Here is a 22,714-nt window from a genome sequence, read left to right on the forward strand (position 1 = left end):
ATGTTTACCTTTGGATCGAGCCAGGCCGGATGCTTCCCCTTTTTATAGTATTCATGCTAAGCTAAGCTAACCGGCTGCGGCTCTATGTTTTAATGGACAGAGTGTCGTCAAACTTATTCCTATATGAAAGCAAATACAGACTACCAAAAAGTTGAACTACTCCTTTAAGGCGTACTCACAAACTCAATAGCAGAACCCGAACCGGGTGTTTACCAGCCACACAGAAAGTGACAACAGGCGTCTATGTGTCACACATGTATTTATTCACATCCTTGTTCCCAGTGGAAAATATTTTATGACAACATCTAACATATAACTACACACTGACTGTACAAATATGTGAGAAAACGAACTACGAGACATGAATATTATGGTTTTCACGGCAGTGGTCTTCTGTTAGTATAAAAAGAAGTTGTTATATTTAAAAAAAAAAAAAAAGATATTCTCACCATGCATTTTAAAACACATTACGCCACCAACAAAGACAAATGGTTCTATAAACAATATTGACATAATACATTCTGATTGAAAGTTTAACAAAAGAAAGAAATGGAAATTCACCGAATAGTCTGCTCTATGTCAACGTGTTCAAGCTTTGTTTTCAATGTGGATGTAATATTTAATTAAGACTATTTTTGATCATACTTTACTGAGATGAAAGTGGTTGAACATCATTTTTATTCTATAACCTACTGTTTCGTATAAGGCAAAAGATAGTTCCTGTTAAAATACACAGAGTTGGATTTCGGTAAAAACACGTTGCCTCATTTTTTTTTTTTTTCTCCATCTTTAAAACACAATAGGGTTTGAATCCAGTGTGGTTGTGCAACATCTTAAAGTTCCATGACACATTCTCATCTGCCTGTATAATCCATCCAATCCAAGGCACATGGGGAAAGTCATTCAAGAGTGTCATCACTGTGTCCAGAGGTTTACTTTAACATGAGGACAGCGAACACGTAGACTCCGCCATCACCTAACCGACAGAACATCTCCTAAGAAAGGGTTACGGCAGCAACGACAGTTTGTGTACAGCCTGTGTTTCCACTCCATCCCCTCATCATGTGCTGCTGGCCATGGCTTTTATTTGTGCCAAAGTTCGGTTTGGTCCTCTTCAGTGGATGCTCATGTAGCTTCCATCCAGGTGAAATCTGCACGGGCAGCGAGAAAAGAATATGTCAAATATATTGTAGTTCAATTGTTTGAGAACAAAGAACTTTGTGGAAAAAAACTGAATGGAAAATGGAAATGCGGTACACTGAAAAGGCATGCAACACGACTTAAATGGACACATTTTTTTTTAGACATGCTAGCAGCTAAGAAGTAGGACATTTGTCGAAACTGAAATAGCTCAACTATAGATTGGGTTGCCATGAAGTTTGATTCAGATATCCATCGTTCCCTGGAGGGATGAAGCCTTCCATCTTCGGTGATCCCCTGACTGTTCCTCTCGTGCCACCAGGAGGTTCCCATTCATGTTGGGAGCCTTCAGGTTGAGTTGATATATCACGTCAAAACTTTTATTTGTCCCAATATTTGATTTGACGACCAAAATACCTGCAAAACTAATGACATTCCCCATCAGTCTCACCTGTATTTTGTGTTCACGAGCGAATGTTAGCATGCTAACATTGCGCATGCTAACTAGCCGCATTTTAGCATGTTAGCATGCTAATGTTAGCAATTTAGTACAGCCGCATGGAGCCGCTAGCTCGCTGTCCACTTTTAGTCTTCTTACTTTCTTTTCAACACATGATTAGACAGTTGCCGTGGGTGAGGTGCAAAATCATCAACATAATGACACATATTTGTGCAAATACAAAAAAAAAAATCAACGACAGATCACAATATGAAGAAAAGGATGGATGTTTGATTAAATAAGCTACGCAGGAGTGACACACGAATGAAGACGGGATGTCAAAAATGGAGACGACTGTCAACACGACACAAAGCAGCCCCGCTGTGTTCGGTCTCACCCTTAAGTGCTAGAACAGTTGTCTGATGGTTCATCTGTACTAGTGGCCTCAGAGCCAACCACCTCAACTGACTCAGATTTTTTAGGCATTGTGTCAGAGACTTTGTTTTCTGGAGGAGATCTGCACACATGAGCATTTAATTAATCACGAGTCAAGAAATGGAGGAAGAAAGAGAGATGGTCCACGTGGTTAGGGGTTTTTTTTATGAGCTCAATAGTTTCAGGTCACACAAGATATCAAAAAAAACCTCTTTGCAGAGCAGCATACAAAAACAAGGACTTACACTGCAACATGCATTACAGGAAACATTAGTGGCGCTGACATCTGTACCTGCCATAGAGCACCGACGGGGGACATGAGCAGGCTAATTATTGTACCCATAAAATAGCAATCAGCATTTCAATTTAAAATTCTACTAATAATTCAACTGAGAGAACAACTCCCCCCCCCCCCCCACACACACACACACAGTTGTCTGTGACTGACTCACTTCCTCTTGCATCCGCAGCTCAGTGTGGAGATTGAGTGAACTGCGGCACTCACCTGCAGTGTGAGGGACTGCGGCTGTACGGAGAGGCGGGCGCTCCAGGGTGTGCGTACTGAGGTGTGTCGGGTGTTTCGTACTCTGTCAGGCCGACTGCCAGCTGGTTTCGCCAGTTGCCCGTGCTTTCCGCTGAGGACACTGCAAACAAGACGAAGGCAAAAACACACTCAGCTGTTGTTGGTGTGGAGCTCACTGGTAATTGTCGAAAACACTCCTAAGTCAAGTTTAACGCCACTACTGCAAAGGAAACAATTACCCTTCACATGATGGCAATATGTTATTACAGTGCATTTTCTGCCACTTTACATAGAAACTTCACAATTGTATGATTATATAAAACGTACAGACTTGCAAAACCTTTTTTTTTCAAATGTATTTATACCTTTTAATACCATTTTAACAAATTATAAGTTTGTGCATCTCATATCTCATATAACCAGAAAAGGTAAATGTTGCTGAAACAACATTTTTACCATTTGTCTACATTGAAATGAGGAAGTAGAGAAGTCATTCCTGGTTACCTGGTTTAGGAAATATTTCCACAACTTGGGAAACAGTTAAAAGTCATTTTGAATGTGCTGCACACACAATATGTTTTTCTAAATCCAGATGGTTTGAAAGAGTTTGGAGGTTCTGGGATTACCTTCTAGATCAGCAGTAAGTCAACCACCAAGCGTTCATCTTTCAGGAAACAAAGATGTGTTGCTCTGTGACGGTATTGACTGAGTGCGTGAACGTAATAGTAATATATTAGAGGCAGAAACTGTGGCTAATTTTCTCCTTCTCTTCTTTTAAAGCCCGGAAAAGCTTTGGGCACAGCAAAGGGAAACCCTCCACTGAATCCTACCAGAATAAAATAGTTCTGGGTGGGTTAGCAGCTCTTTAAAGGCATGGTGGAGGAGTGTTTTTGTGTATTGTTATTAAATTATATTTTCCTTCCTACGCCAATACATTTGACTATTTCAATCTGCTCAAGGACTTCATCTCACCTGATGAAAAGGAGGTGGTTCTGCTGGAGTGGCTGAACGCCGCTGGCATGGTCTGATAGCCCAGACTGAGCTGAGAGCCGCTGTCGAAGTCATACCCGGCCAGCATCCCCTTCCCTCCCTCCCTGGGGCCCCTGCTTCGGTGGTACCAGCCTTTCAGATGCTCCGCCACCAGGGCCTTCTGCATGTTCTTGGCCAACAGCTCATTTCTGGGCCCCTCTCTGTTCCGCGGCGGCCTCACAGTTGCGTAGGGATTCTGGGAAAGACTATCCGCCCGGTCACTGCTGTAGGTCCTGAATCTGTCATGTCCGTGATACCCATTTACTTGGTAGGAAGGGTTGACGTTGTAGTGGCCTTCTACTTCATTCTCATACACGTAGGCACCGTTAGAGTAAGGCTCCATGTCCGGGCAGGGGTAGCCGGTGACGTAGTAGGCACTGGGTGCATAGTGTGCGGAGTTCTCACATGAATAACTACAACCAGAATGGTGCTGGACCAAGTTGGGCATACTCCCAGTGTTTCCGTACACTTCCACCTTCCTGTGGAGGCGATGCATGGTTGAGGTTCGGGAGTCCAGCGTGCTGTAGTGGGAGTGGGCCGCCCCGCAGTAGTCAAGGCTGGACTGGCTGGTGTAAGAAGAGCAGTCCTCCAACACCTCTGTGCTGTTGCTGCGGTGGGCTGGTGACAAGACGAAGACGGGCTTCTCTGAGTCGGCGTCTTTTCTCAGCCGGGGCTGCGACTCCAGACTTCCGCTGCGATGCCTGAAGCAATGAGGAGACCCCTCCGACCTGGAGAAGGGACACAACTTTTAAACTGTCTCCTAAAAATACATTACCGGATGATTTTTTTTTTTCCCGGATTTCTTAGTTGAAATAAAAAGGGTTAGGGATTTGTATGACGGCTTTGGTTAAAAGTTAGGGGGGGTTAGGGGGGGTTTGAGGAAAGTGGGTGTTGAAAAAAAAAAAAAAAAAAGGAAAGAAGTTGGTAATGCAGCAGATCTCACCTGAGCTGGCTGCTGCTGTAGGCGTTGCGGGTCATAATTGGGGTGGGAGGCATGCTGTGTGGATCTCTAGGAGGTCTGGGAAGGGTTTTATAGGGACTACTGTGGGTGGAGGAGACCTCTCTTGGGTTCTGGCAGTAGTGGGAAGTATCCTGGCCTTCAAAAGCTAATCTAAAAGGGTGTGGAGAGGATCCAAAAAAGAAAAGAAAGAAAAAAAAAAGGGATGAGATGTGAGGAAAGGAATGAGCATGCATGACGCAGCAAATATTAAGGTCTCTTGCCAAATCATTACATTTTTTTTTTTTTCATTCCAAGAACGGCTTTTCAACAAAATCAAAAAAGTTGTGAAACACGTTACGCCTCGCACCAGACCAGAGGAAGGAAATGTGTTTCCCCGCACCTGCTGTGGTTCTTCCTCGGAGATCCCTGTCGTTCCGCATCATATTCCGGTCCCAGCGATCGCATCGGACTGAGCTGAGGGGAACCTTGGACCGACCGTGACCGCGGCCTCTGACTGACACCGTCTGAGTCATCTGAATACAAAAGGCAACCCGCGGTAACACAACTGACACCCTCTCTTTCAAAAGTTGCCATAACGATATAAAGGTCAGTTGAATGTGTGTCGTCTGACTCACCGTCATCCAGCGGGAGACTAGACAGAGAGCTGCAGTCTGAACGGACAAGTTCATCTGGAAAAAAGAGGAAGCAACTCCATGTTTACTGTTAAACTGCGTCTAAATGATAATCCGGTAACACCGATCAACATGCATCATACCTGCAATGATCACTGAGGCCCGCTGCGTGGGCTTCTTCCCCTTCTTGATTCTGTACTGGTTCATCTCATCCTCTATCTGCTGGAGTTTCTGCATGGCATCCAGACAGTTTCTCCTCCTCTTCTTCTTGACAGTTTTGCACAGCTCTGGCTCATTTGCGAGCTTCTTAGCCGCCTCCACGATCTTTTGCTGCAGAGCAAATCTGCTCTCCAGGTTCCTCAGGAAGGGATCCTGCAGCAAAAAACCCCAGACATTAAAATAAGTATAACTCTTCTAGACAATAGTGGTAATTATCTGAATAACCTGTTTTCCCTAGGTACTGTAGTCTTGAGCAAATGTTACTCAATCAAGAGTAACTGGTGCATTTGTTGGGGACTATTTTCAGCTGCAGATTGGTGCACTAGTCAGTATTTCAGTACTGTACTGTAGGCCAATGTGAGACGGCACTGGTGAGTGCACAAGCATTTCTTTCATTGGAAAAAGGGTTGCCAACATTGGGCTGGGTTTATTCGTTGGATAATCTTTTTTAATCCAGCGCACTCTTGGTGGATTCTCAAGATAAACAACGCTAGCTAGTGCAACATAAAGAATGTTGTTCTAATAACAATGGAGCTCTATGGGCACAAAGGAATAAGACACATCAGGTTTTTACACAGAATATACTTGTTATAGGATCAATTCATTGACAAAAACAAATGAAAAATCACCAAACTAATGTTTTAAACCCCAAAAAAGTGTAAATAAATTAACTTGAAGGTGCTTGATACAGACCTCGTTGTAAGGGAAAAGGTCGTCCAACTTGAAAGTAGTGCCAACTCGCCGTCTGACGTGTGGCGCTCTTTCACCTGAAGAGAGGGGATACTCCTTTGGCAGCTTGCCAGTTAGCTCCTGAAAACACAAAACCTCAATACTTTAAACTTTAACTGACGTGAACAGCAGAAACCATCAATCTCGACAATAGGAGTTGCAGCTGTCTGAATGTGGCTGTTTAGAGAAGAATAAATATAGCACCAGTGCAGAAGAAATGCAATTTTAAAATATGTTCTCACCGCCTCTCTCAGGCAAATCTTCTTCAGTTCTTTTGTTTTCTTGGCCAAAATATCTTGGATCTCCTGCTCCTTTTTTCTCAGTTCAGAGAGTTTCTCTTTCTTCTGTTCTTCGCTCATTTCAGAGTCTGCGGAACCTGTGAAACATTAGTCTTACTGTTCGACACATAGCTTCATAGCTTAGTCAGAGAAATCTGGGAGCGTGAATATGATCTGAAATGATAACTTAAGAAAAAGTACGAACTTAATAGACACTGAACTAACTATAACCAACCTGTAGACACCAGGCTCCCATTGCTGGCTGTTATGAAGTTGTTCTTCAGGCCTGCGTCTCCCAGTCTGTTTATTTTTGCTCCTCCGTGCTCCGTGAGATCCATGGCAATTTCCTCCACACTTCTCGCTGTTCCTAATTTAGTCTAAAAGAATTCACAAGAAGAAAAAAATAAATAAATGTACAAACCAAACATTAACGGATGGTATTAAAGGCAAGCATTAAAAGTGATGCAGTTTTGACAGACACTTACTTTGGTTTGCTTTCTGTCCAAGTAGAACTGGTGCTGGCTAATAGCCATGACCCAAATGGTTTTGATTAAAGAATGGCTGGCATACCACGTGTGGATGAGTAGGCCGGTCTGCCCGAAGGTGCGCTTGGTTACTGCTCTCCTGTTGCAAGAAACACCCCCCCCCCCCCCCCCCCCCGAAAAAATAAATCATCGGTTGGGAATGGAGTTTTATTTAAATCACAATTCAAATAGAAACAACAGTGATATATAAAGGATCTCTTTGGATGAATGCTAAGAAAGCTAGAAAGAAGAATCTCACCTGTGGGGATCGTTAACTTCTACGGCAAACTTCTTCTCCCGGAAGTACAAGTTTTCCAGCTGCTTCCACTGGTAAAGCTAGAGGTAGAAATAAGAAATGTCTGATTAGGGAAATGGATACTATGCTCTGTAATCCACACGGGCCAGTGCAAGGCCAGACATAATGGCTTTAAAATGTGTCCGTTTTGTGCCTTCAATTCAGGTGAATGTTCACGTTTTATTGCCAGAACACATCCGTAGTTACGATGTCATGACATCGCATAAAGTGCTAGAAAAAGAAAAGATTAGTAGAGCAGGTGTGTTGTCTAACCCGTCATTTCAAAAAAAAAAAAAAAGCCAGACAGTAACACGAGCAGTCATTACAGTCTGGGCCGCCCCCGGCACGCACACAATCTGCAATAATGCAGGTGTTGGAAAGCTGAGAATGCCACAAGGGGACATTCGACGAAAGACTCATCGCAACTGCTTTCCACGGGTTCATCACGTCCGTCCTCGTATCACCCAGGTGCTCACTGACAACAGCCAGATATGAACAATCTATTTGGGTCAGTGACTCGCTGTGTGTCTGGACGAGATGCAGACGCAGTAAACCATATACTTGTGGTTGCTTTGCAGAGTGTTTTGCATCGCAACGCTGCTACGTTGTTAACATAGCAATGAAGAGGCAATCATCCACCCGGTTTTTTTTTTTTTACGGCAAAAATATTTCAGAGATTGATTCTAGATGTACGTGCAAAATGTTATTCAAAGAACAAAAAGCCCAGTCTACTTGCAACCGGACAAAGGAGTGCAGTATCCAGACTTACCGGTACAATGGATGTTCACAGGTCCCGGTTGTTAAGTTATTGAATCCTCCCTAACTTTGCTGTCAACACAAACACATCCTTTGTTCCTTCTCCTGTCAGCTCCTGACTTGTTCTCCTCAGGTATTCTCAGAACATGCATTATAACGCCCCCCCCCCCCCCCCAAAAAAAAATCCAGCCCCCTTTTTATCTTTGACATCACCAGCTCTCACTCCCTCTCCAGCTGCACACCGCTGCCTGCACACGGCCCGGCTGCTTGCACAATTTCTGGAACACAGCTGGCAGAGACGGATTGCACCACGTCGAGCGATCACCGTGCTAGAACCGGGGGGGGGGGGGGGGGGGGGGGGGGGGGGGAGACGGTGCCGGTAAATGAATGTGAATTGTTTTGAACTCTCCTCCTCCTCGTCTCCACAGACCGGACCGCATAGCTGACGGATCGCTCACATGGGTGTTCCTCGAATCAAATACACGCCAAAGCAACACCGATGAAACAAGAAAAGCTGGCTCACAGACAAAAAGTCACTGTAAGCTTCATTATGGAGAGAGAGCTCTCCAGACTGAGATTCTGCTCCGACGCTACAAGTCTGGCCTCGTCTTGCTGCAGCAGCCGAAGCCCGGCCTTTGTCGGGAGTGAAATAGATGATGCACGAATCGGGAGCTGGTGAATCACCACGCTATGTGTGCAGCAGCAGCAGCACTCCTTACCCCCTGCCGCTATCTCGTGGCCACGGTCGGATTAGTGAAGCAGAGAAAGAGCAGCAGCCATTTGAGAGGGGCAGCAGCCCGGAAATCTTTACCTTTCGAGGTTTTAATTTATCCTGCAGGTCGTACTGGCCGATGCCCTTATAGCTGATTCCAAGCCACCACGGGATCCCTTGTTTATCCTGTGAGGCCAGAACACAGCTTGATGGTTGACTCGGTTTCAGGCACAACAGCTGTCGTTTTCCCCGTTAAATCACAGCAGAAGACTTACCTTCACTTCATAGTAATGGACGCCATACGTGGGCAAAGATTCCACTAACGTCAGATACCTAGAACAACAAAACATTTTTTGTATTACCGCTTCTTGTGGTTTACCTTGGAAATGTGAACAGACAGACATTTGACCTCGTGTCCAGTGAATCAGTGTGATTCACTGGACTGCAGCTGAGGAGGAGCTATTGATTTCTTTCAGATGATGAGAAAAGGAGTGCCAGAGAGAGACGGAGACAAGGGAGGGCTAATAGAGGTGAGAGGAAGATTAATGTACTTAAAGCTTAATGGCATTCATCGTCTAATTACAAGTGTTGAATCATTTTTTTTCTCCGATACTTACTGCACAATGGCCTGTCCTCGGGAGACTCCTTTCAGCTGTTTGTAATGTTCAATTACTCGATCCTCACTGCAATGTCAAAGAAAAGAAGACACCATTTCACGCTTTTGAACTGATGCACGGCATCAGATCAAATCATTCCGTATGGATGCAGTTTAGCTGCGTTTAAAAACCTACTTAAATCAGTGAAATCAGTTTATTTATTGTTAGATCTGAAATGAGCGCTCCCGTGAGCGTACCAGTATGCAAGCGATGGGTGTTCCTTGAGGACTTTGGTGGGAAGAGTTGGTAGTTTCTTCAAGTCAGCTCTAGTGTTTTCATCACTGAAACGGAAAGAACAAACGGTTATAATGACAGTTTTGGAAGTTGAGAGGACGATCTATCTCTATTTAACGTCACTTCTTGGATGTTTCCTCTTTCTTTTTTGTTAAGTCAGTTAAGTAGCAGCGGTAAGTAATTACCGTCTTTAAGTACAATTTTGAAATACTTTCATATTTCAAATGTTCTGTTCTTTTCGAAAGCAAAGTGTGCATTTTGCTGACAGCAGGAGTTACTTTGAACAATTCAAAGTGCTAAGAATAACTGCCCAGGAGCAAATCAAATAGTTCAAATTAGATATACCTCGAACAGCTGCACTAAAAGGCCCGTTCAAGGAGTACTTTGATACTATAAGTGCATTTTGTTGATAACACAGAGTATTTGTACACCGTGCTATTACAACCTTTATATGAGTAAATGATCTGAATACATTTTGTTCTCCGCACTCCTGGAATAAAATTCTGGTTAGACGACACCGAACCCTGTATGTTATTTGGCCTACCAGCTCTCAAACTCAATCGCGACAGGATTGTAAACTGCTGAAGTTGCTTAATTAACTCTCCCTAAAATCCCCGAAGGAACACAGAGGGCGTGGCCTCAGCGTCCTCGCTGGTACAGTCACATTATCGTAATATAAAGAATCTACTCGCGTGAACAAAGATGTCAGTATTTCCTAAACCATCTTCCTTCATCAGCTGGTCGAAGCCAGGTGGCGACCTGCACGAAGGGCCGCAGTATTCCCTCTGATCGCCACATGCATAATATCATAAGGCAGGTATAACAGTTGCTCTCTAAGAAGTCTCTCCTCTGCAATACCTGGGCTTCTATCAGCACCGTGAGACTCATTAGTTGCACGGTGCAAGCTTCACGAGCAGTCCGTGGTAAACCTCACATAACGCTGCCATTGATTTTTCTCGTGACCTAATGAACGCCTTCGCTAAAAGCTCACCATTAACTTGCGCCCCCCCCCCCCCCTCCCCCCCCCCCTCCCCCCTGCTGCCGTTAAATACTTCTTACCCAGCTGATAATATGCACTCACTTACCTTGTGTAGTCTCCCTTCGCCTCCTGGTGACGACAATAATACAGGTAATCAGATTACATGCTGATTTTTTTAGATGCGGTAATTCATGTTTGATCGTGAGCCTATTTAAAAAAAAGCACTAACCTGCAGAGCATTTGCAGCTAATTTGAAGACGTTGTCACTTTCCACTTCTATAAACCCCTGAGAGACATAAAAGATCGACATAAGAGATAAATATGCACGACGCAGAAAATGCGTTCTAGATCCAAATATAGAAATCTCCTCCAATAACCTCTGCTTATGAACCCTTGCTTTTTTTTTTTTTTTTTTTTTTTTTTTTTTAATTGTTTTTCTTAGACTATCTACTTTACATTCCAGCCAGCAGAGCGGGGGAAACTGTGCCCTGCGGCCATTGTCTGCTGAGCCGCAAGGGGTCCAGAGACAGCGAATCATCAGGAAGACTGTTGAGAACAAAACAAAACAAAAAACACAACTAGCCGCATCATTTTTCATCGCTTCAAAAGAAAAGAGAGGAAAAAAAACACTTACATTGTAGACAGCAGACTTTGCATTCAGGAAGAATAGCTCCACCGTTGTGATGTCCTTAAGCTGTGTAATGTTCTCTACATAAAACCTAAGACGGATAAAAGCAAACACACACACACACACACACACACACACACACACAACAGTTTAAAAGTTAAACAGAGATTACTGCTCACTGTCATTATAGGGAATCCTCAATCTGCACGTTTCTCTGCCTAGTGATTGCTTAGAGTGTTGGTTTGTGATGATGTGCAGTAAAATAATTATAATATATAATATATATATATATTTACATATACACATAAGACAGTCAGGATAGGACATTTTGTTCACAGCTATACTCCATCTCAACAAAGTAGTGCACCCTGCTGGAGATCTTACGATTTGCATGAGGAAAAAATGAATTATTACCTGACCAGGAAGTTTAGGGCAACGGGCCCGGACTTCTTCAAAAAGTCATGTTCCAGAACCCTGCGGTCCATCTGCAACCACTTACGCCGACCACTGCAAAAAAAAAAAAAAAAAAAAAGCAAACAGACCGAAGCGTCAGGAAGCTGCATTCTGCTCACACTCGCGTATTGGACATCTGCGCTGTAAATATTCAGACCATTGAGAAGAAATAAACTCAACAATTTTACATACTGGTCATCGAAAAACGCAATTCCAAAGAACTCCTTCTCTTTGAGGTTGAAGTGGGAGGAAACCAAGTCGAGGAGTTCGTAGGACAGCAGCTTCGGCTGAGGGGGGAAGGTTTAGATGTAGCGGTTAAACGTTGGATCAGGGAAACATCCAGTGTATAATAACTGATAAACGTGTCAGAGATCCTTTGAGGAAATTGTTTTCCTTCCCTTTCCGAAGAGAGGCGAGATCAATTAGAGCGCAGACAGTAGCAGGAGTGAGTGAGGATGCACAGTGTTGTGCTCAAGGACACTTCAGCAGTGAACATACTCAGGGACTCAACCCAGGGAAGGTCTTCCTACTCGCCAACCTCATATACAGTATATCATTACATTACAGAAACATATCTGTGACTTCGTTTAACCTACAGTTACAGCTCGATGTGAGCACAACACTGACATCATCTTTTAAGTAAAGAACTTCTCAGCAAAGCAGCTGCTTATCTACACGCCGAGCAGATAGACAGTTGCAGTCGTACCTGAACCAGCAGCTCTAGCTTCCTGTCTTCCAGCAGCTGCACTTGGCACAGCCTGCCCTCGGTCATCTGCAGGGAAACGGAAGAGAGGAAGTGCAAAAGCTCGTGACACAGATTGCGAGCGATTCATCACAACACGGCACGATGACATCAGGTTCTCCAGTATTGGTAATGTGTTTGTTTGGGGGTTTTTTTTTTTTTTTTTTTTTACAGCCGTGACCTACGGCACACATGGGGCCTGATAATAAGGGCTTGTGGCTGTGAAGTATCTAAAGAGTCTTAAAGAGACGTACTTAGCAAAGACCTTGGCGGTAAATACACACAAAACACTGACGTTGTTCCAGACAATGAAACCATTGTCTCAAGGATTTATTGCCATAGCAACCAAAGGAAGGATTTGCACCATTTTGAACCGTTCACATTTAACGTTGACTATTTCAGTCTCTCAGTCTCTCCAACATTTAAGTGAAGTATCCAGTGGTGGAATGTAAATTTACTCACGTCCTGTACTTACTACTACTTTTTAACTCCACTACATTTATTTGACAGCTAGCTTGCTTTGCATAATACGATTTTACACACAAAACATATGATCGGTAACGTACAATATGATGCATTTGTACAGATTAAACAACCCATCAGTTTATAAAGTAATTCAAGTTAGTTTCACCTCCTCCAGCGACAACATTACAATGCTGCTCAGACATGAATAACTACAGTATAATTGTAATCAATTCTAATAACATAAGCAGAGTAAGTACATTTACTTTTGACACTTTAAGTACGTTTTGTTTGTAATGCTTATGTACTTTTACTTGTATAGTAGTTTACACTTTTGTATTGCTACTTTTACCCAGTAAAAGATCTGAATATGTCTAATGTCTAATATCTTTATAATCACAAACGTTTCACCCTGTTCAATAAAATATGAATGGATCATTTTGGACCACAATGCCCTTCAACGACGATCCTCATCACGGAGTCGACTCGACCCACTAAGAGACGCAGAGAGCGCCGTGCGCCTGATAAATCAAAGAGCTGGTAAAAAAAAATATATGACAGATTGAGGTTGAACCGGTTTCACAACAAGACTGAAAAAGCAACACTTTTCAAACATATTCAACAGCCTTCTCCTCTCGACAGAATGAGGCCGATTTCAACTTGGTGTGAACCCGAGCAGCTGCTTGTACCTGGTAAACCTCTCCGGGGAGGAGGGCGCAGCTGTGGATGCATCCCTGACTCATCCCTTAAAACCAGAGTCTCCTCTTGGATCCCGACCATGAAATTGTCAGCTCCGACTGAGCGCCAACAGACGATGGGGATTTAACCGGCAACTTGTTTCCGCTCTAGGTTTACCGACCGCGTAGCCAGGCCTTACCGCAGTAGCTGTGCGCAGTGAAGGCTCACACGGTTAATGAGGAAACCAACAAGCCGACTGAAGGCTGGGACACAATCCTGGCCACACTTCAGGGTTTTATTGCTTCTTAATACGAACAATAGGGGTCAGACAGGAAACACGAGCAGTCAATACGGTCTGCTGAATTTACCGAGACATTTTAGATGCTTATTTCGCTTGTGTGGTGCTCTGCGGCTGAATAGATTTGGATCTGGGTGTCGGGTTTCTCCTGCTTCCTTTTCCATGTACATTTAAACTGAGTGATTTGATAGAAGAGGTACTGAAGTGATTGAAAGAGGCCTTACTTTTACACACACACTCTTACTTCTCATGCATTCTTTTCCTCACACACACACACACACACACACACACACACACACACACACACACACACACACATGCTGCGCTAATAAACGATGAAACAAATTGCCCCGCTTCCTGAAGAGGATGGGTCACTTCTTTTTGAATCACACCATCTGTAATGTTTTAACGAGCACTCTGTCAATTACGGCCTCTGAATAACGCGCCTTTCCTTTTTCCTCCACAGTCATAAATTCTCTTTCAGGATCGAAATTAAAAGTCACATTCAATTAATACAATTAATTTGGAGTGTGGCTGCGTGTAGCAATCACATTATTGCATTGATTTGAGCTTTTGATTTAGTTATGACTGCGTCACGGTGGGGGGGGGGTCACGCAATTTGTCTCTGTGGCAAGACACAAACTCTGGCTGGCATGTAAAGACATTGGCCACTAGATGGTGCAGGGATTCTTCTTCTTCTTCTATGTGGAGAAAATGGCTTCTTATTAAACAGGCATGTGCCACTGAGGAATTTTCATAAGCAGTTATTAGCTCGGCGGACGAGAGTCAAATGCTGCCGGGATGACTTGTACTTATGCAATATAGATGAAGTGAGCGGGAGGAGGAGGAGCCCGGGAGTTTTAGGAATCTACACTATTTAATCATCTGGGAGCTGTAATCACTGCGAGAACCGCTATTTATACCTGACCGAGCAGCCCAGCGACCCCGACTGACCCAGCAGTTTCATGACAATATGCTGGAAACTCAACTTGACATCTTCTAATAGCTTGTTTTGAGTCCAACTGTCAAAAAAAACAACAAAGATAACAAGTTTAAGAAAAAGAAACGCAGACAATCTTCACACTGGACAAGCTCGAACCAGCAGATATTCTGTATTTTTGCTTCCAAAAGTGACTGTTGCAGCTCTACTAACCACTGCTGAAAATCAAAATCTTCATCAGTCATCTCATGATGATCCTTTTATTCGGCACAGCAGACAGCGCCGCTTAATCAAGCACAAACGCAAACCTGAATAGAAGGCCAGCCTTGGACCCTGTGGGGTTAAGACAAGAGCTGAACCTTCATGTAAAAAGAAGAAGAAGAAAAAAAGAGATGAAAGAACCGTCGGTCTTTGTGTTTGCCTCTCCAGAGACGCTGCAGGGTGCAGGGCTTGGCTCTAGTCTGGAGCCTGAGGTTGGCATATAGACAGCTTGTTATGGCGTGCAACGGTGGAGACTTGGAGAAGGTGCAGATGAGACCTCCTTCACGAGGGAAAAAAAAAAAAAAAAAAGAATAAGTTCATTACAATTAGACATAACCTGGTAAGATGTAGAGATATAAGGCCCTCTGACATTGAGCAGATTTGTATAAAAAGACATTTAAAAGTCGTGCAATTAGCCAACAGGATAATGTGTCCTGTCTCCTGAGTAAACTGGCTGTCAGTGTTTAATACGTCACACTGTTTAAATGTCATGTCCAGACTGCAGCCCGTCTTATCTCAGTTTCCTGTTTTCATGCATTATTGATGAGGGCTGGTAACACACGCAAGTCAGCGTCTGCTCTTTATGCTTACAAGACACCCACTGCATTCAGACAAAGCCAGGCACGGTTTAGAAACTCACAAACTATTTTAATTTAGATTTTGCATTTGTATTTTTGAGAACACATGCACAACACTAAAGGAACTACAGTAGGACAAAGTTGGACAAAGTGTGTGTTTCTCTTGTGGTAAGGAGAGACACACTAAGTCATGTGCTTTGAGTAAATTAGATTTTAACAGTTCCACTGTGACACTAGCTGATGTAGCTGACCTCTGACCCTGACTGGGAACAACACAGAGACCTTCACGACTAATCATGACTTCACTGCATGGATTCAAATGGTTCATTTTTTTTTAATTTACTTTGCATTATGGGAAGAATGTCTCCTAAAGAATTCTCGCTGATAAGGAGCTTGATTAGTAGGCGTATTGGCGGTGCAAAAAAAAATAAATAATAAATAGCACACACTAAAGCCAAGAACCGGTCAGAACAGTGAGTACAGAATAAGAAGCCGCGGTTACAGAGGATGCAGATTATCTGAAACCTCATCTGATATCCCATCATGACTCATGTTGTCAGCGGTCAAAACGGTATCTGTGTAGCATCGTCTCCCAAAGAGAAGCAAGCCTGGCTGTTTGTGATATCCGGAAAATTCATGAACACAATGAGGCCCAGGATATTATGGAGAAATCAGGAAAGAAATGTCATATTTTTTTTTTATTTTTTTTTTTTATATCACAACACCTCATTGATACAAGGGCGGGTAACGCAGAGCAGTGATTCATGCGAATGATGTCATCATGCAGTGCAAGTTCAAAAGGACGTCTACCAAAGCAGGAGGACATCGTGATGAGTTTTCTAATGGATGTCCTGCAACTGCGAGACGCAAACATCAGACGACTGTGTTTTATTAGAAGCCGTAGTGACGGCAGTGGTCAAATCTGCTTCTATCGGTCACTGTAGGCTTGTAATGCTAACGCTAGAAAAACTAATAAATAAGTACAAATGTCCAAGTTAGCCTTAGTAGGGCTGGGCGGTGTGGCCCAAATCTTCTATCCAGATATGTCATTTCATATCTTAATACCAGTACATATCATGATAAAGACAGTATTGTCAGTTTGAAAGTTTGAAAATAACCACATGGTAAAGTCTATTTTTTGTATTTTCCTGTGTGAATTAAAGACTTGACAAATGAAAAGTGCAGACTCTCATTTTATAATGAACTTTAAGTGCAAAATGAATGAATGAAAGTAATAGTTTAAAGTGAAATGATAGAGAAAGATGAATAAATATCTCCAGCTGTAAACTGACTGTGTTTACATGCATTACTTTTATGATCAGATAAAGACAATAGTTTGATTTAACTACTGGGGTTTTTTCCATCAGCTGAAATCTGATCAATTCTGATTTAATGAGACATTTAATTTGGTATGTTATAGATCAAAATAGATAAAGTAATTGAGTATAACGATATATGATTCAATCACAATATGATTTTATTGAAAGATGATAAATAACCACATTGAATAATCGCCCAGCCCTAAGCCTTAGTGATGTTTCTCATTATATATATATATATATATATATATATATATATATATATATATATATATATATATATATCTCAGAGTTATACATCATCAAAAGAGGCCATGGAATGTGCGCAGCAATTCATGGGAATCTGTCTATTATGTTATAATTATTCTGTGTGCAAAGTTTACACTTCGGTCAGGTGGTGATGCTGCAAAAGTTTCCAAAATGAGATCAATAGGTTATTCATATGGGGAACATGAATGTGTTTGTTGGGATATCTCGTCTTTGGGTAGAATCCCATGTTTATAAATGTATTCCTGGATCCAAGATATGCGTGTGTTCTTTGGATCCGTCCTGATAGGCGGATTGATCAGGGTGCAGACACTCATGGTTACCTATATTTCAAAACCCCCAAAATATTCAAACACCAGCGTCTCAGTGCAGAAGTGAAACATCCAGAGCACATAGACAAACAGACGCGTCTAAAAGCAATCACGAGAGCTTTCCCACCAATTGCCCTCGTTCTCTGGGTCCCACAGCTATTCCCACCGGCACTCCCGATATCACAAAACTGCAGAGTTTCATTGCAGAGAACTGCAGTGACTTTCTGCAGTGCTGAGGGACGAGGCGCTGAGGCACAAAATGACGGAACATGACCAAATTCCATGATGCAGCCCAATGAAAGTCCTATTATCCTATAGGAGTATTGACAGGGATTCAATCAAGTTATACTGCTTGTCTTTACCTTAACTGAAACCATATGTCTAGGGGCAGCGGGACATGTTGAAACTGGATCAATCAGACTTTGATTTTCAGGAAAGCTGCACGTGAGTAAGATTAAGTTCTAAGATTAAGTTCTAACCCCAAATCCCAAGCCAACCTGTTTCACTTCGGCATATATCAGATTTATTCCGTCTGTGTAAAGTGTAAGAATACAAGATTACTGGCCTGTCCAGAAATAGATCTCTCCCCCCCTCTCTTTCTCTCTCTCTCTCTCTCTCTCTCTCTCTCTCTCTCTCTCTCTCTCTCTCTCTCTCTCTCTCTCTCTCTCTCTCTCTCTCTCTCTCTGCGTGTCTTTAGCACATTTCTCAGAAAGTCTCGGGAGGCCTTGATTTTTAAATGAACGGTTGCCAAATGAGTGCCGAGACGTTTCTCAGCAGCTTCGAAACCCACCGGCTCTCTTTAGGCTCTCAAAACTGCGAGGAACAAGTGAGGGATGTGCATGAAAAAAATATATATGCGAAATATATGCGAGTTTTGATTCTGTTGAATATCTGATGAAGGAGTTAACCAGAAGCCTGACTTCAGTGACCCTTTAAAAAAAAAAAAGAAGAGTTTTGGGGTCAGAAATTGCCCCCAAAAGAGGTTGACGGGTGTGATAAATGGCACAGGACATCCTCCCCCGACAAGAGCAACAAAGTTTCACACTGCAGGTGTGTCATGCAGACGCCACCATCTCAACAACAATTCCTGTTTACAATGTCTGATGCTTTAAATATACACACACACACACACACACACACACACACACACACACACACACACACGCACACACACGTGTGTGTCGCTTCCTTCAGCTCTGAGATAACTCGGCAAGGTCAGTGTCAATCTTTGCAAGGCTCATCCTTGTTTTTACCGTTGAAGTAAAAATAAGCATCCAGAACAATCCATTGTTAAAGGAAAATCACCTACACCTGCACCAGCTAATGTCCTCACTGGACCACCAGTTGTCACCATAGCAACAAATCCCAAACACTTCTAAATAGAAAATGATAATTATGCACAAAACGTAAAAAAAAAAACGAGGCAATGCATTGGACACCCTCTTTTCTTTACTATTCACTATTCACTAAGTCACACAACCTAAAGACATGTATTGTATTATACAGCCTGCCTCTGCATATTAGATTCAATCAGACCAGTCAAATAGCTTTAAACTATACTTTTCTTTCTTTTTTTACTTAAAAACATCAAATACTACCATGTGAAATCCACCACAAACAGCAATATTGTCCACGGCATCCTACAATGAGACTAGCCCACCTCAGGGCCGGTTCCCACTGTGCAGGGGAGAACAATGAATGCGCTACTGTGGGCTACTGTACTGTGTATATATGGGTGGTTTCCACCTGAGCCCCATGACTACCACAGATGTGTCAAATAAAAGCCTCACTCCTCCTTGTTTTACTGAGGGAACACGCCAAGTCGCCGCGGAGAGCCAAACCCATGCTGTTGTAAATTTTCATTGATGCGCTGTCCCCGGATCACATGCGCCCATGACTCGGTCCTACTTTGTCTCCTCGCAGCGCAATGAGGCGGGTTGAATCTGCTCCATCACCATCATATATCGCCTTACCTTCGCGTCTCCTTATATCCCGCTTAGGTGTCGATAAGGTATAGCTTCCCCTGCATATTGATCGCCCCTCTGTTCAGCTTTCTCCCCGGCTGCTTTTGCCAGGGAGGGGAGCCGCCGTGCAGCCGCTGTCCATGTTCATCCTCCGGTAGTACTGTAGCGCACACACACACACACACACACACACACACACACACACACACACACGCCTCGTATTGAGCCACACTCACCACGCCTTCACCCGCCGGCTATTATGTGAACGAGCCCCGCATCCCCTCCCTCCCTCTGCCTCTCATCCAGCAGCTGCCGGCCGGCCTGAATCACTCTAAATCCTCCTAATAATGAAGCGTGATCGCCTGAAGATTATACATATATATAGGCCTACACATGTATGTATGTATGTATATGTGTGTGTGTGTGTGTGTGTGTGTGTGTGTGTGTGTGTGTGTGTGTGTGTGTGTTTATTACACCATGTGGATTCTGTGTTATCTCCAAATATACGACTCTGCACTCATATTATCTTAATAATATTTGATATATTGAGCCCTTATTGTATCATATAACATCTGTTTATTGTTTATTTGGCTGTTCATGATATTTCCATGACAGCAGCTATACTCACAGCAAATGATTACAATGTCACCATTACACCCAAGCCAATAAAATGACATCAGAAGCAAACATTTGACGGGCAACGACAGTAAACCAAAAACAATCAATTCGATAAGGTTTTGAAAATGACAGACTGGCAAATTAGTGTGTAACATTTGTGTGTGTTAATAACATACTTATTGGGTAAAGTATGTTTTAAAGTGTGTTGTTTTGTTATATAGACCACACCTTGTTGTTCTTCTTTTCATGACACATGGGTTGTGAAAGGACCCCGTTTGTACCTTGTAATTATTCAATATGTACTGGGGTAATTAAAAAAAAAAAAAAAGTACTTACAATGTAATATAGTTTTATGTCCCCATAAACGCAACATTGTTCCCTTTGTGTTTACTTTTGGTTGAGGTAGCATAATGTGAGCTGCCGCGTTAGTTAACTGTGGATACCTCCAGAAAGAACTATATATACCGTAGTATGTTTTACTGTATCCTTCCACCATTTAAAATACCTTTCTTTTGAATGTTTATATGATCTTTTAGTAAATATGACTAAAGGGTATTCCCAACAATCCAGCTAACAGGGTGTTTTCTGTTTGTCTGTGTCTTCTTGGATGTATTTGCACAAGGGATTTTTTTTTCCTTCCTATACTTAGACTGACCCAAGACACTAAAACAGGATATAAGTGATAAAAATAAAGGTGAGCCACAGTTAATCTTGTTGTCACAATGTGTATGACCATCAACACCAGCTGCAAGAAACGACTTTTTGACTGATAAATACTGACATTGAGTGACAAATGAACTAATGTGATGTCCCTGACTCGGAGGTTTTATGGCTGAAAACCAGCTCCATATCAATAAGGACTTTACAGCGTTAACCTAAGTTGACCTTGAAGTTGAAATGAAATCAACAAAATGAAATCAACATTCAGCGTCGCAGAAGAGAGTTTACATGTCGTTCAAAAGCAAAAAAAACCGGATTAAATCTGTTATTTAAAACGTCTCTGTTGGTCCTGATGTTGTGCAGAAGATACATGCAGAGTCGGTTTAAATATCAGTTTGTCGGCTGATGCTATTAAGCTAAGTTTATTTCTTTGACTCGTGCGATTCACGAGACACAACGCTGTGCGACCAGACTATTGGTGTGTGTTTCACATGTGATATTCATTCCAGCTTAGGAGTGACGGTGCCACTGAAATATTCATTACCGTCTTCACTCTTTATACTCCGCATTGGCAATTTTCTAAAGCGGCGAGCACAGCGGCCTTACATGAGGCCTCGAAACACATCACTATATTCTGTTACACACATAGATACTGAGACACAGAGCGTGATGGACACTCTGACGAACAGCATTTCGCAATTAAAATAGCTGAATAATTTAGGAACTGTACTGCTACTACCGTGCGTCCTCACAGTCTACAGTAAATGTTGTAGCCTATCAGCAGAGAGAGGTTAGTCCCCCCCCCCCCCCCCCGCCTTTTGCTCGTGGATGTCTGACATCAGACATGAATAAGTATCTCATTAAGATCCCCCCAAAACCATCTGTCCAGTGAGTCGCCTCCTTACAGGAAGATCTTCTCATATAGACAAAAGAGTGGGATTCCCTTGTTACCCTCGTTAGTAATTTAATTATATCATCAATGGCGACGTTTAATACATTCACGGGGACACAACTACGACAGTGCGTGTTTGTGATGACTTCTGTAGCATGTTATTTTCAATCTACGGGATATTGTTTGTCTGTATGCAAATTATCCTCAGTCTTCATCATTTTGTAGAAAAAAAACTTCATAACTGCTGCATGCAAGGTAACTATGCAATTAGAGAAATATATATATATATATATATATATATATAATATATATATATATAATATATATATATCTATATTACATATATATAATATATATTTGTATATATATTTATTTATTTTTTAAATGTTTATTTTATTTATATATATATATATATATATATATATATTTTAAAAAATATATGTTTATTTTTTGATGCATAATTGACTGTTTGTCTCGTCACTTTTCAGTCGTCATTCATGCATAGTCAAATTTGGCTTGGCAGGCGCTTTATGCAAATGTCCATCAACCGCGACAACAATAGAAGCTGAAGTGGCTGAACAACAACACAAACTAGCAATAACTATCCATTGTCTCATCCTGGGGCTGTCCTCGACCACAGACAGTCTTAGTCGACTAATCGATTAGTTAATTCAGTTGAACTTTTTCCAGCTTCTTTCTAAATCTTGTGGTCACCAGAGATGTGATCATAAGTTCATCCAGCACCCTTTCTCATACAAATACGCTACTTTGAATAAGAGCGCTGCCAATTCTGTGTACATAGATTCTAAATACATTTGCAAACAGAAGAAAATCTGATGTGATCAGAATGTTTTTTGGAAACGTGGGCATGAATAAGCAAATGGATGAGCAAACACAATGTGACACGAGGGGTCGACATTTTGAAATAGCAACAAAGAGAGGAGCCTTCAACCAGATTTATGTAAATGTGTCTGCTTCTGGATATGTTGTGCATCACAACTGAGATTTGTAAGAACTTCAGGTTGTAACTTTTCCTAACAATACACAAAAGCATCGTTATTTTAGCTTGCACTGATTATTTATTTTCATATATTCAAACTGTCCCAAGAGAAGCAAACATAAG

General features: G+C 42.3%; 1 protein-coding gene across 5 annotated transcripts; it reads right to left on the reverse strand.

Moving 5' to 3' along the window:
- Window positions 1-242: 242 nt before the first annotated feature.
- On the reverse strand, window positions 243-19,658 carry LOC137868441 (FERM domain-containing protein 4B-like). Of its 5 annotated transcripts, XM_068705221.1 has the most exons (24): window positions 19,431-19,658; window positions 12,308-12,373; window positions 11,794-11,888; window positions 11,563-11,655; window positions 11,155-11,239; window positions 10,750-10,806; window positions 10,627-10,649; window positions 9,505-9,588; window positions 9,269-9,334; window positions 8,927-8,984; window positions 8,751-8,837; window positions 7,148-7,224; window positions 6,850-6,988; window positions 6,600-6,741; window positions 6,329-6,462; window positions 6,051-6,167; window positions 5,282-5,510; window positions 5,142-5,195; window positions 4,907-5,039; window positions 4,510-4,677; window positions 3,510-4,294; window positions 2,520-2,658; window positions 1,977-2,096; window positions 243-1,151 (listed from the first exon to the last, which is right to left on the reverse strand). In XM_068705221.1, the coding sequence occupies exons 2-23, from the start codon at window positions 12,371-12,373 to the stop codon at window positions 1,979-1,981; spliced, it is 2,949 nt and encodes a 982-aa protein (XP_068561322.1). In that variant the 5' UTR covers window positions 19,431-19,658; the 3' UTR covers window positions 243-1,151; window positions 1,977-1,978. The 5 variants fall into 5 exon arrangements, with proteins under 5 accessions (XP_068561322.1, XP_068561323.1, XP_068561319.1 ...); XM_068705222.1 differs by lacking the exon at window positions 1,977-2,096 and having other exon boundaries at window positions 19,431-19,657; XM_068705218.1 differs by having other exon boundaries at window positions 10,750-11,239; window positions 19,431-19,656.
- Window positions 19,659-22,714: the final 3,056 nt, after the last annotated feature.

The sequence above is a fragment of the Cebidichthys violaceus genome, unplaced genomic scaffold, assembly GCF_023349555.1.
Source record: "Cebidichthys violaceus isolate CVI_PGR_0920_01 unplaced genomic scaffold, fCebVio1.0.p SCAF_110, whole genome shotgun sequence".
Lineage (NCBI taxonomy): Eukaryota > Metazoa > Chordata > Actinopteri > Perciformes > Stichaeidae > Cebidichthys > Cebidichthys violaceus.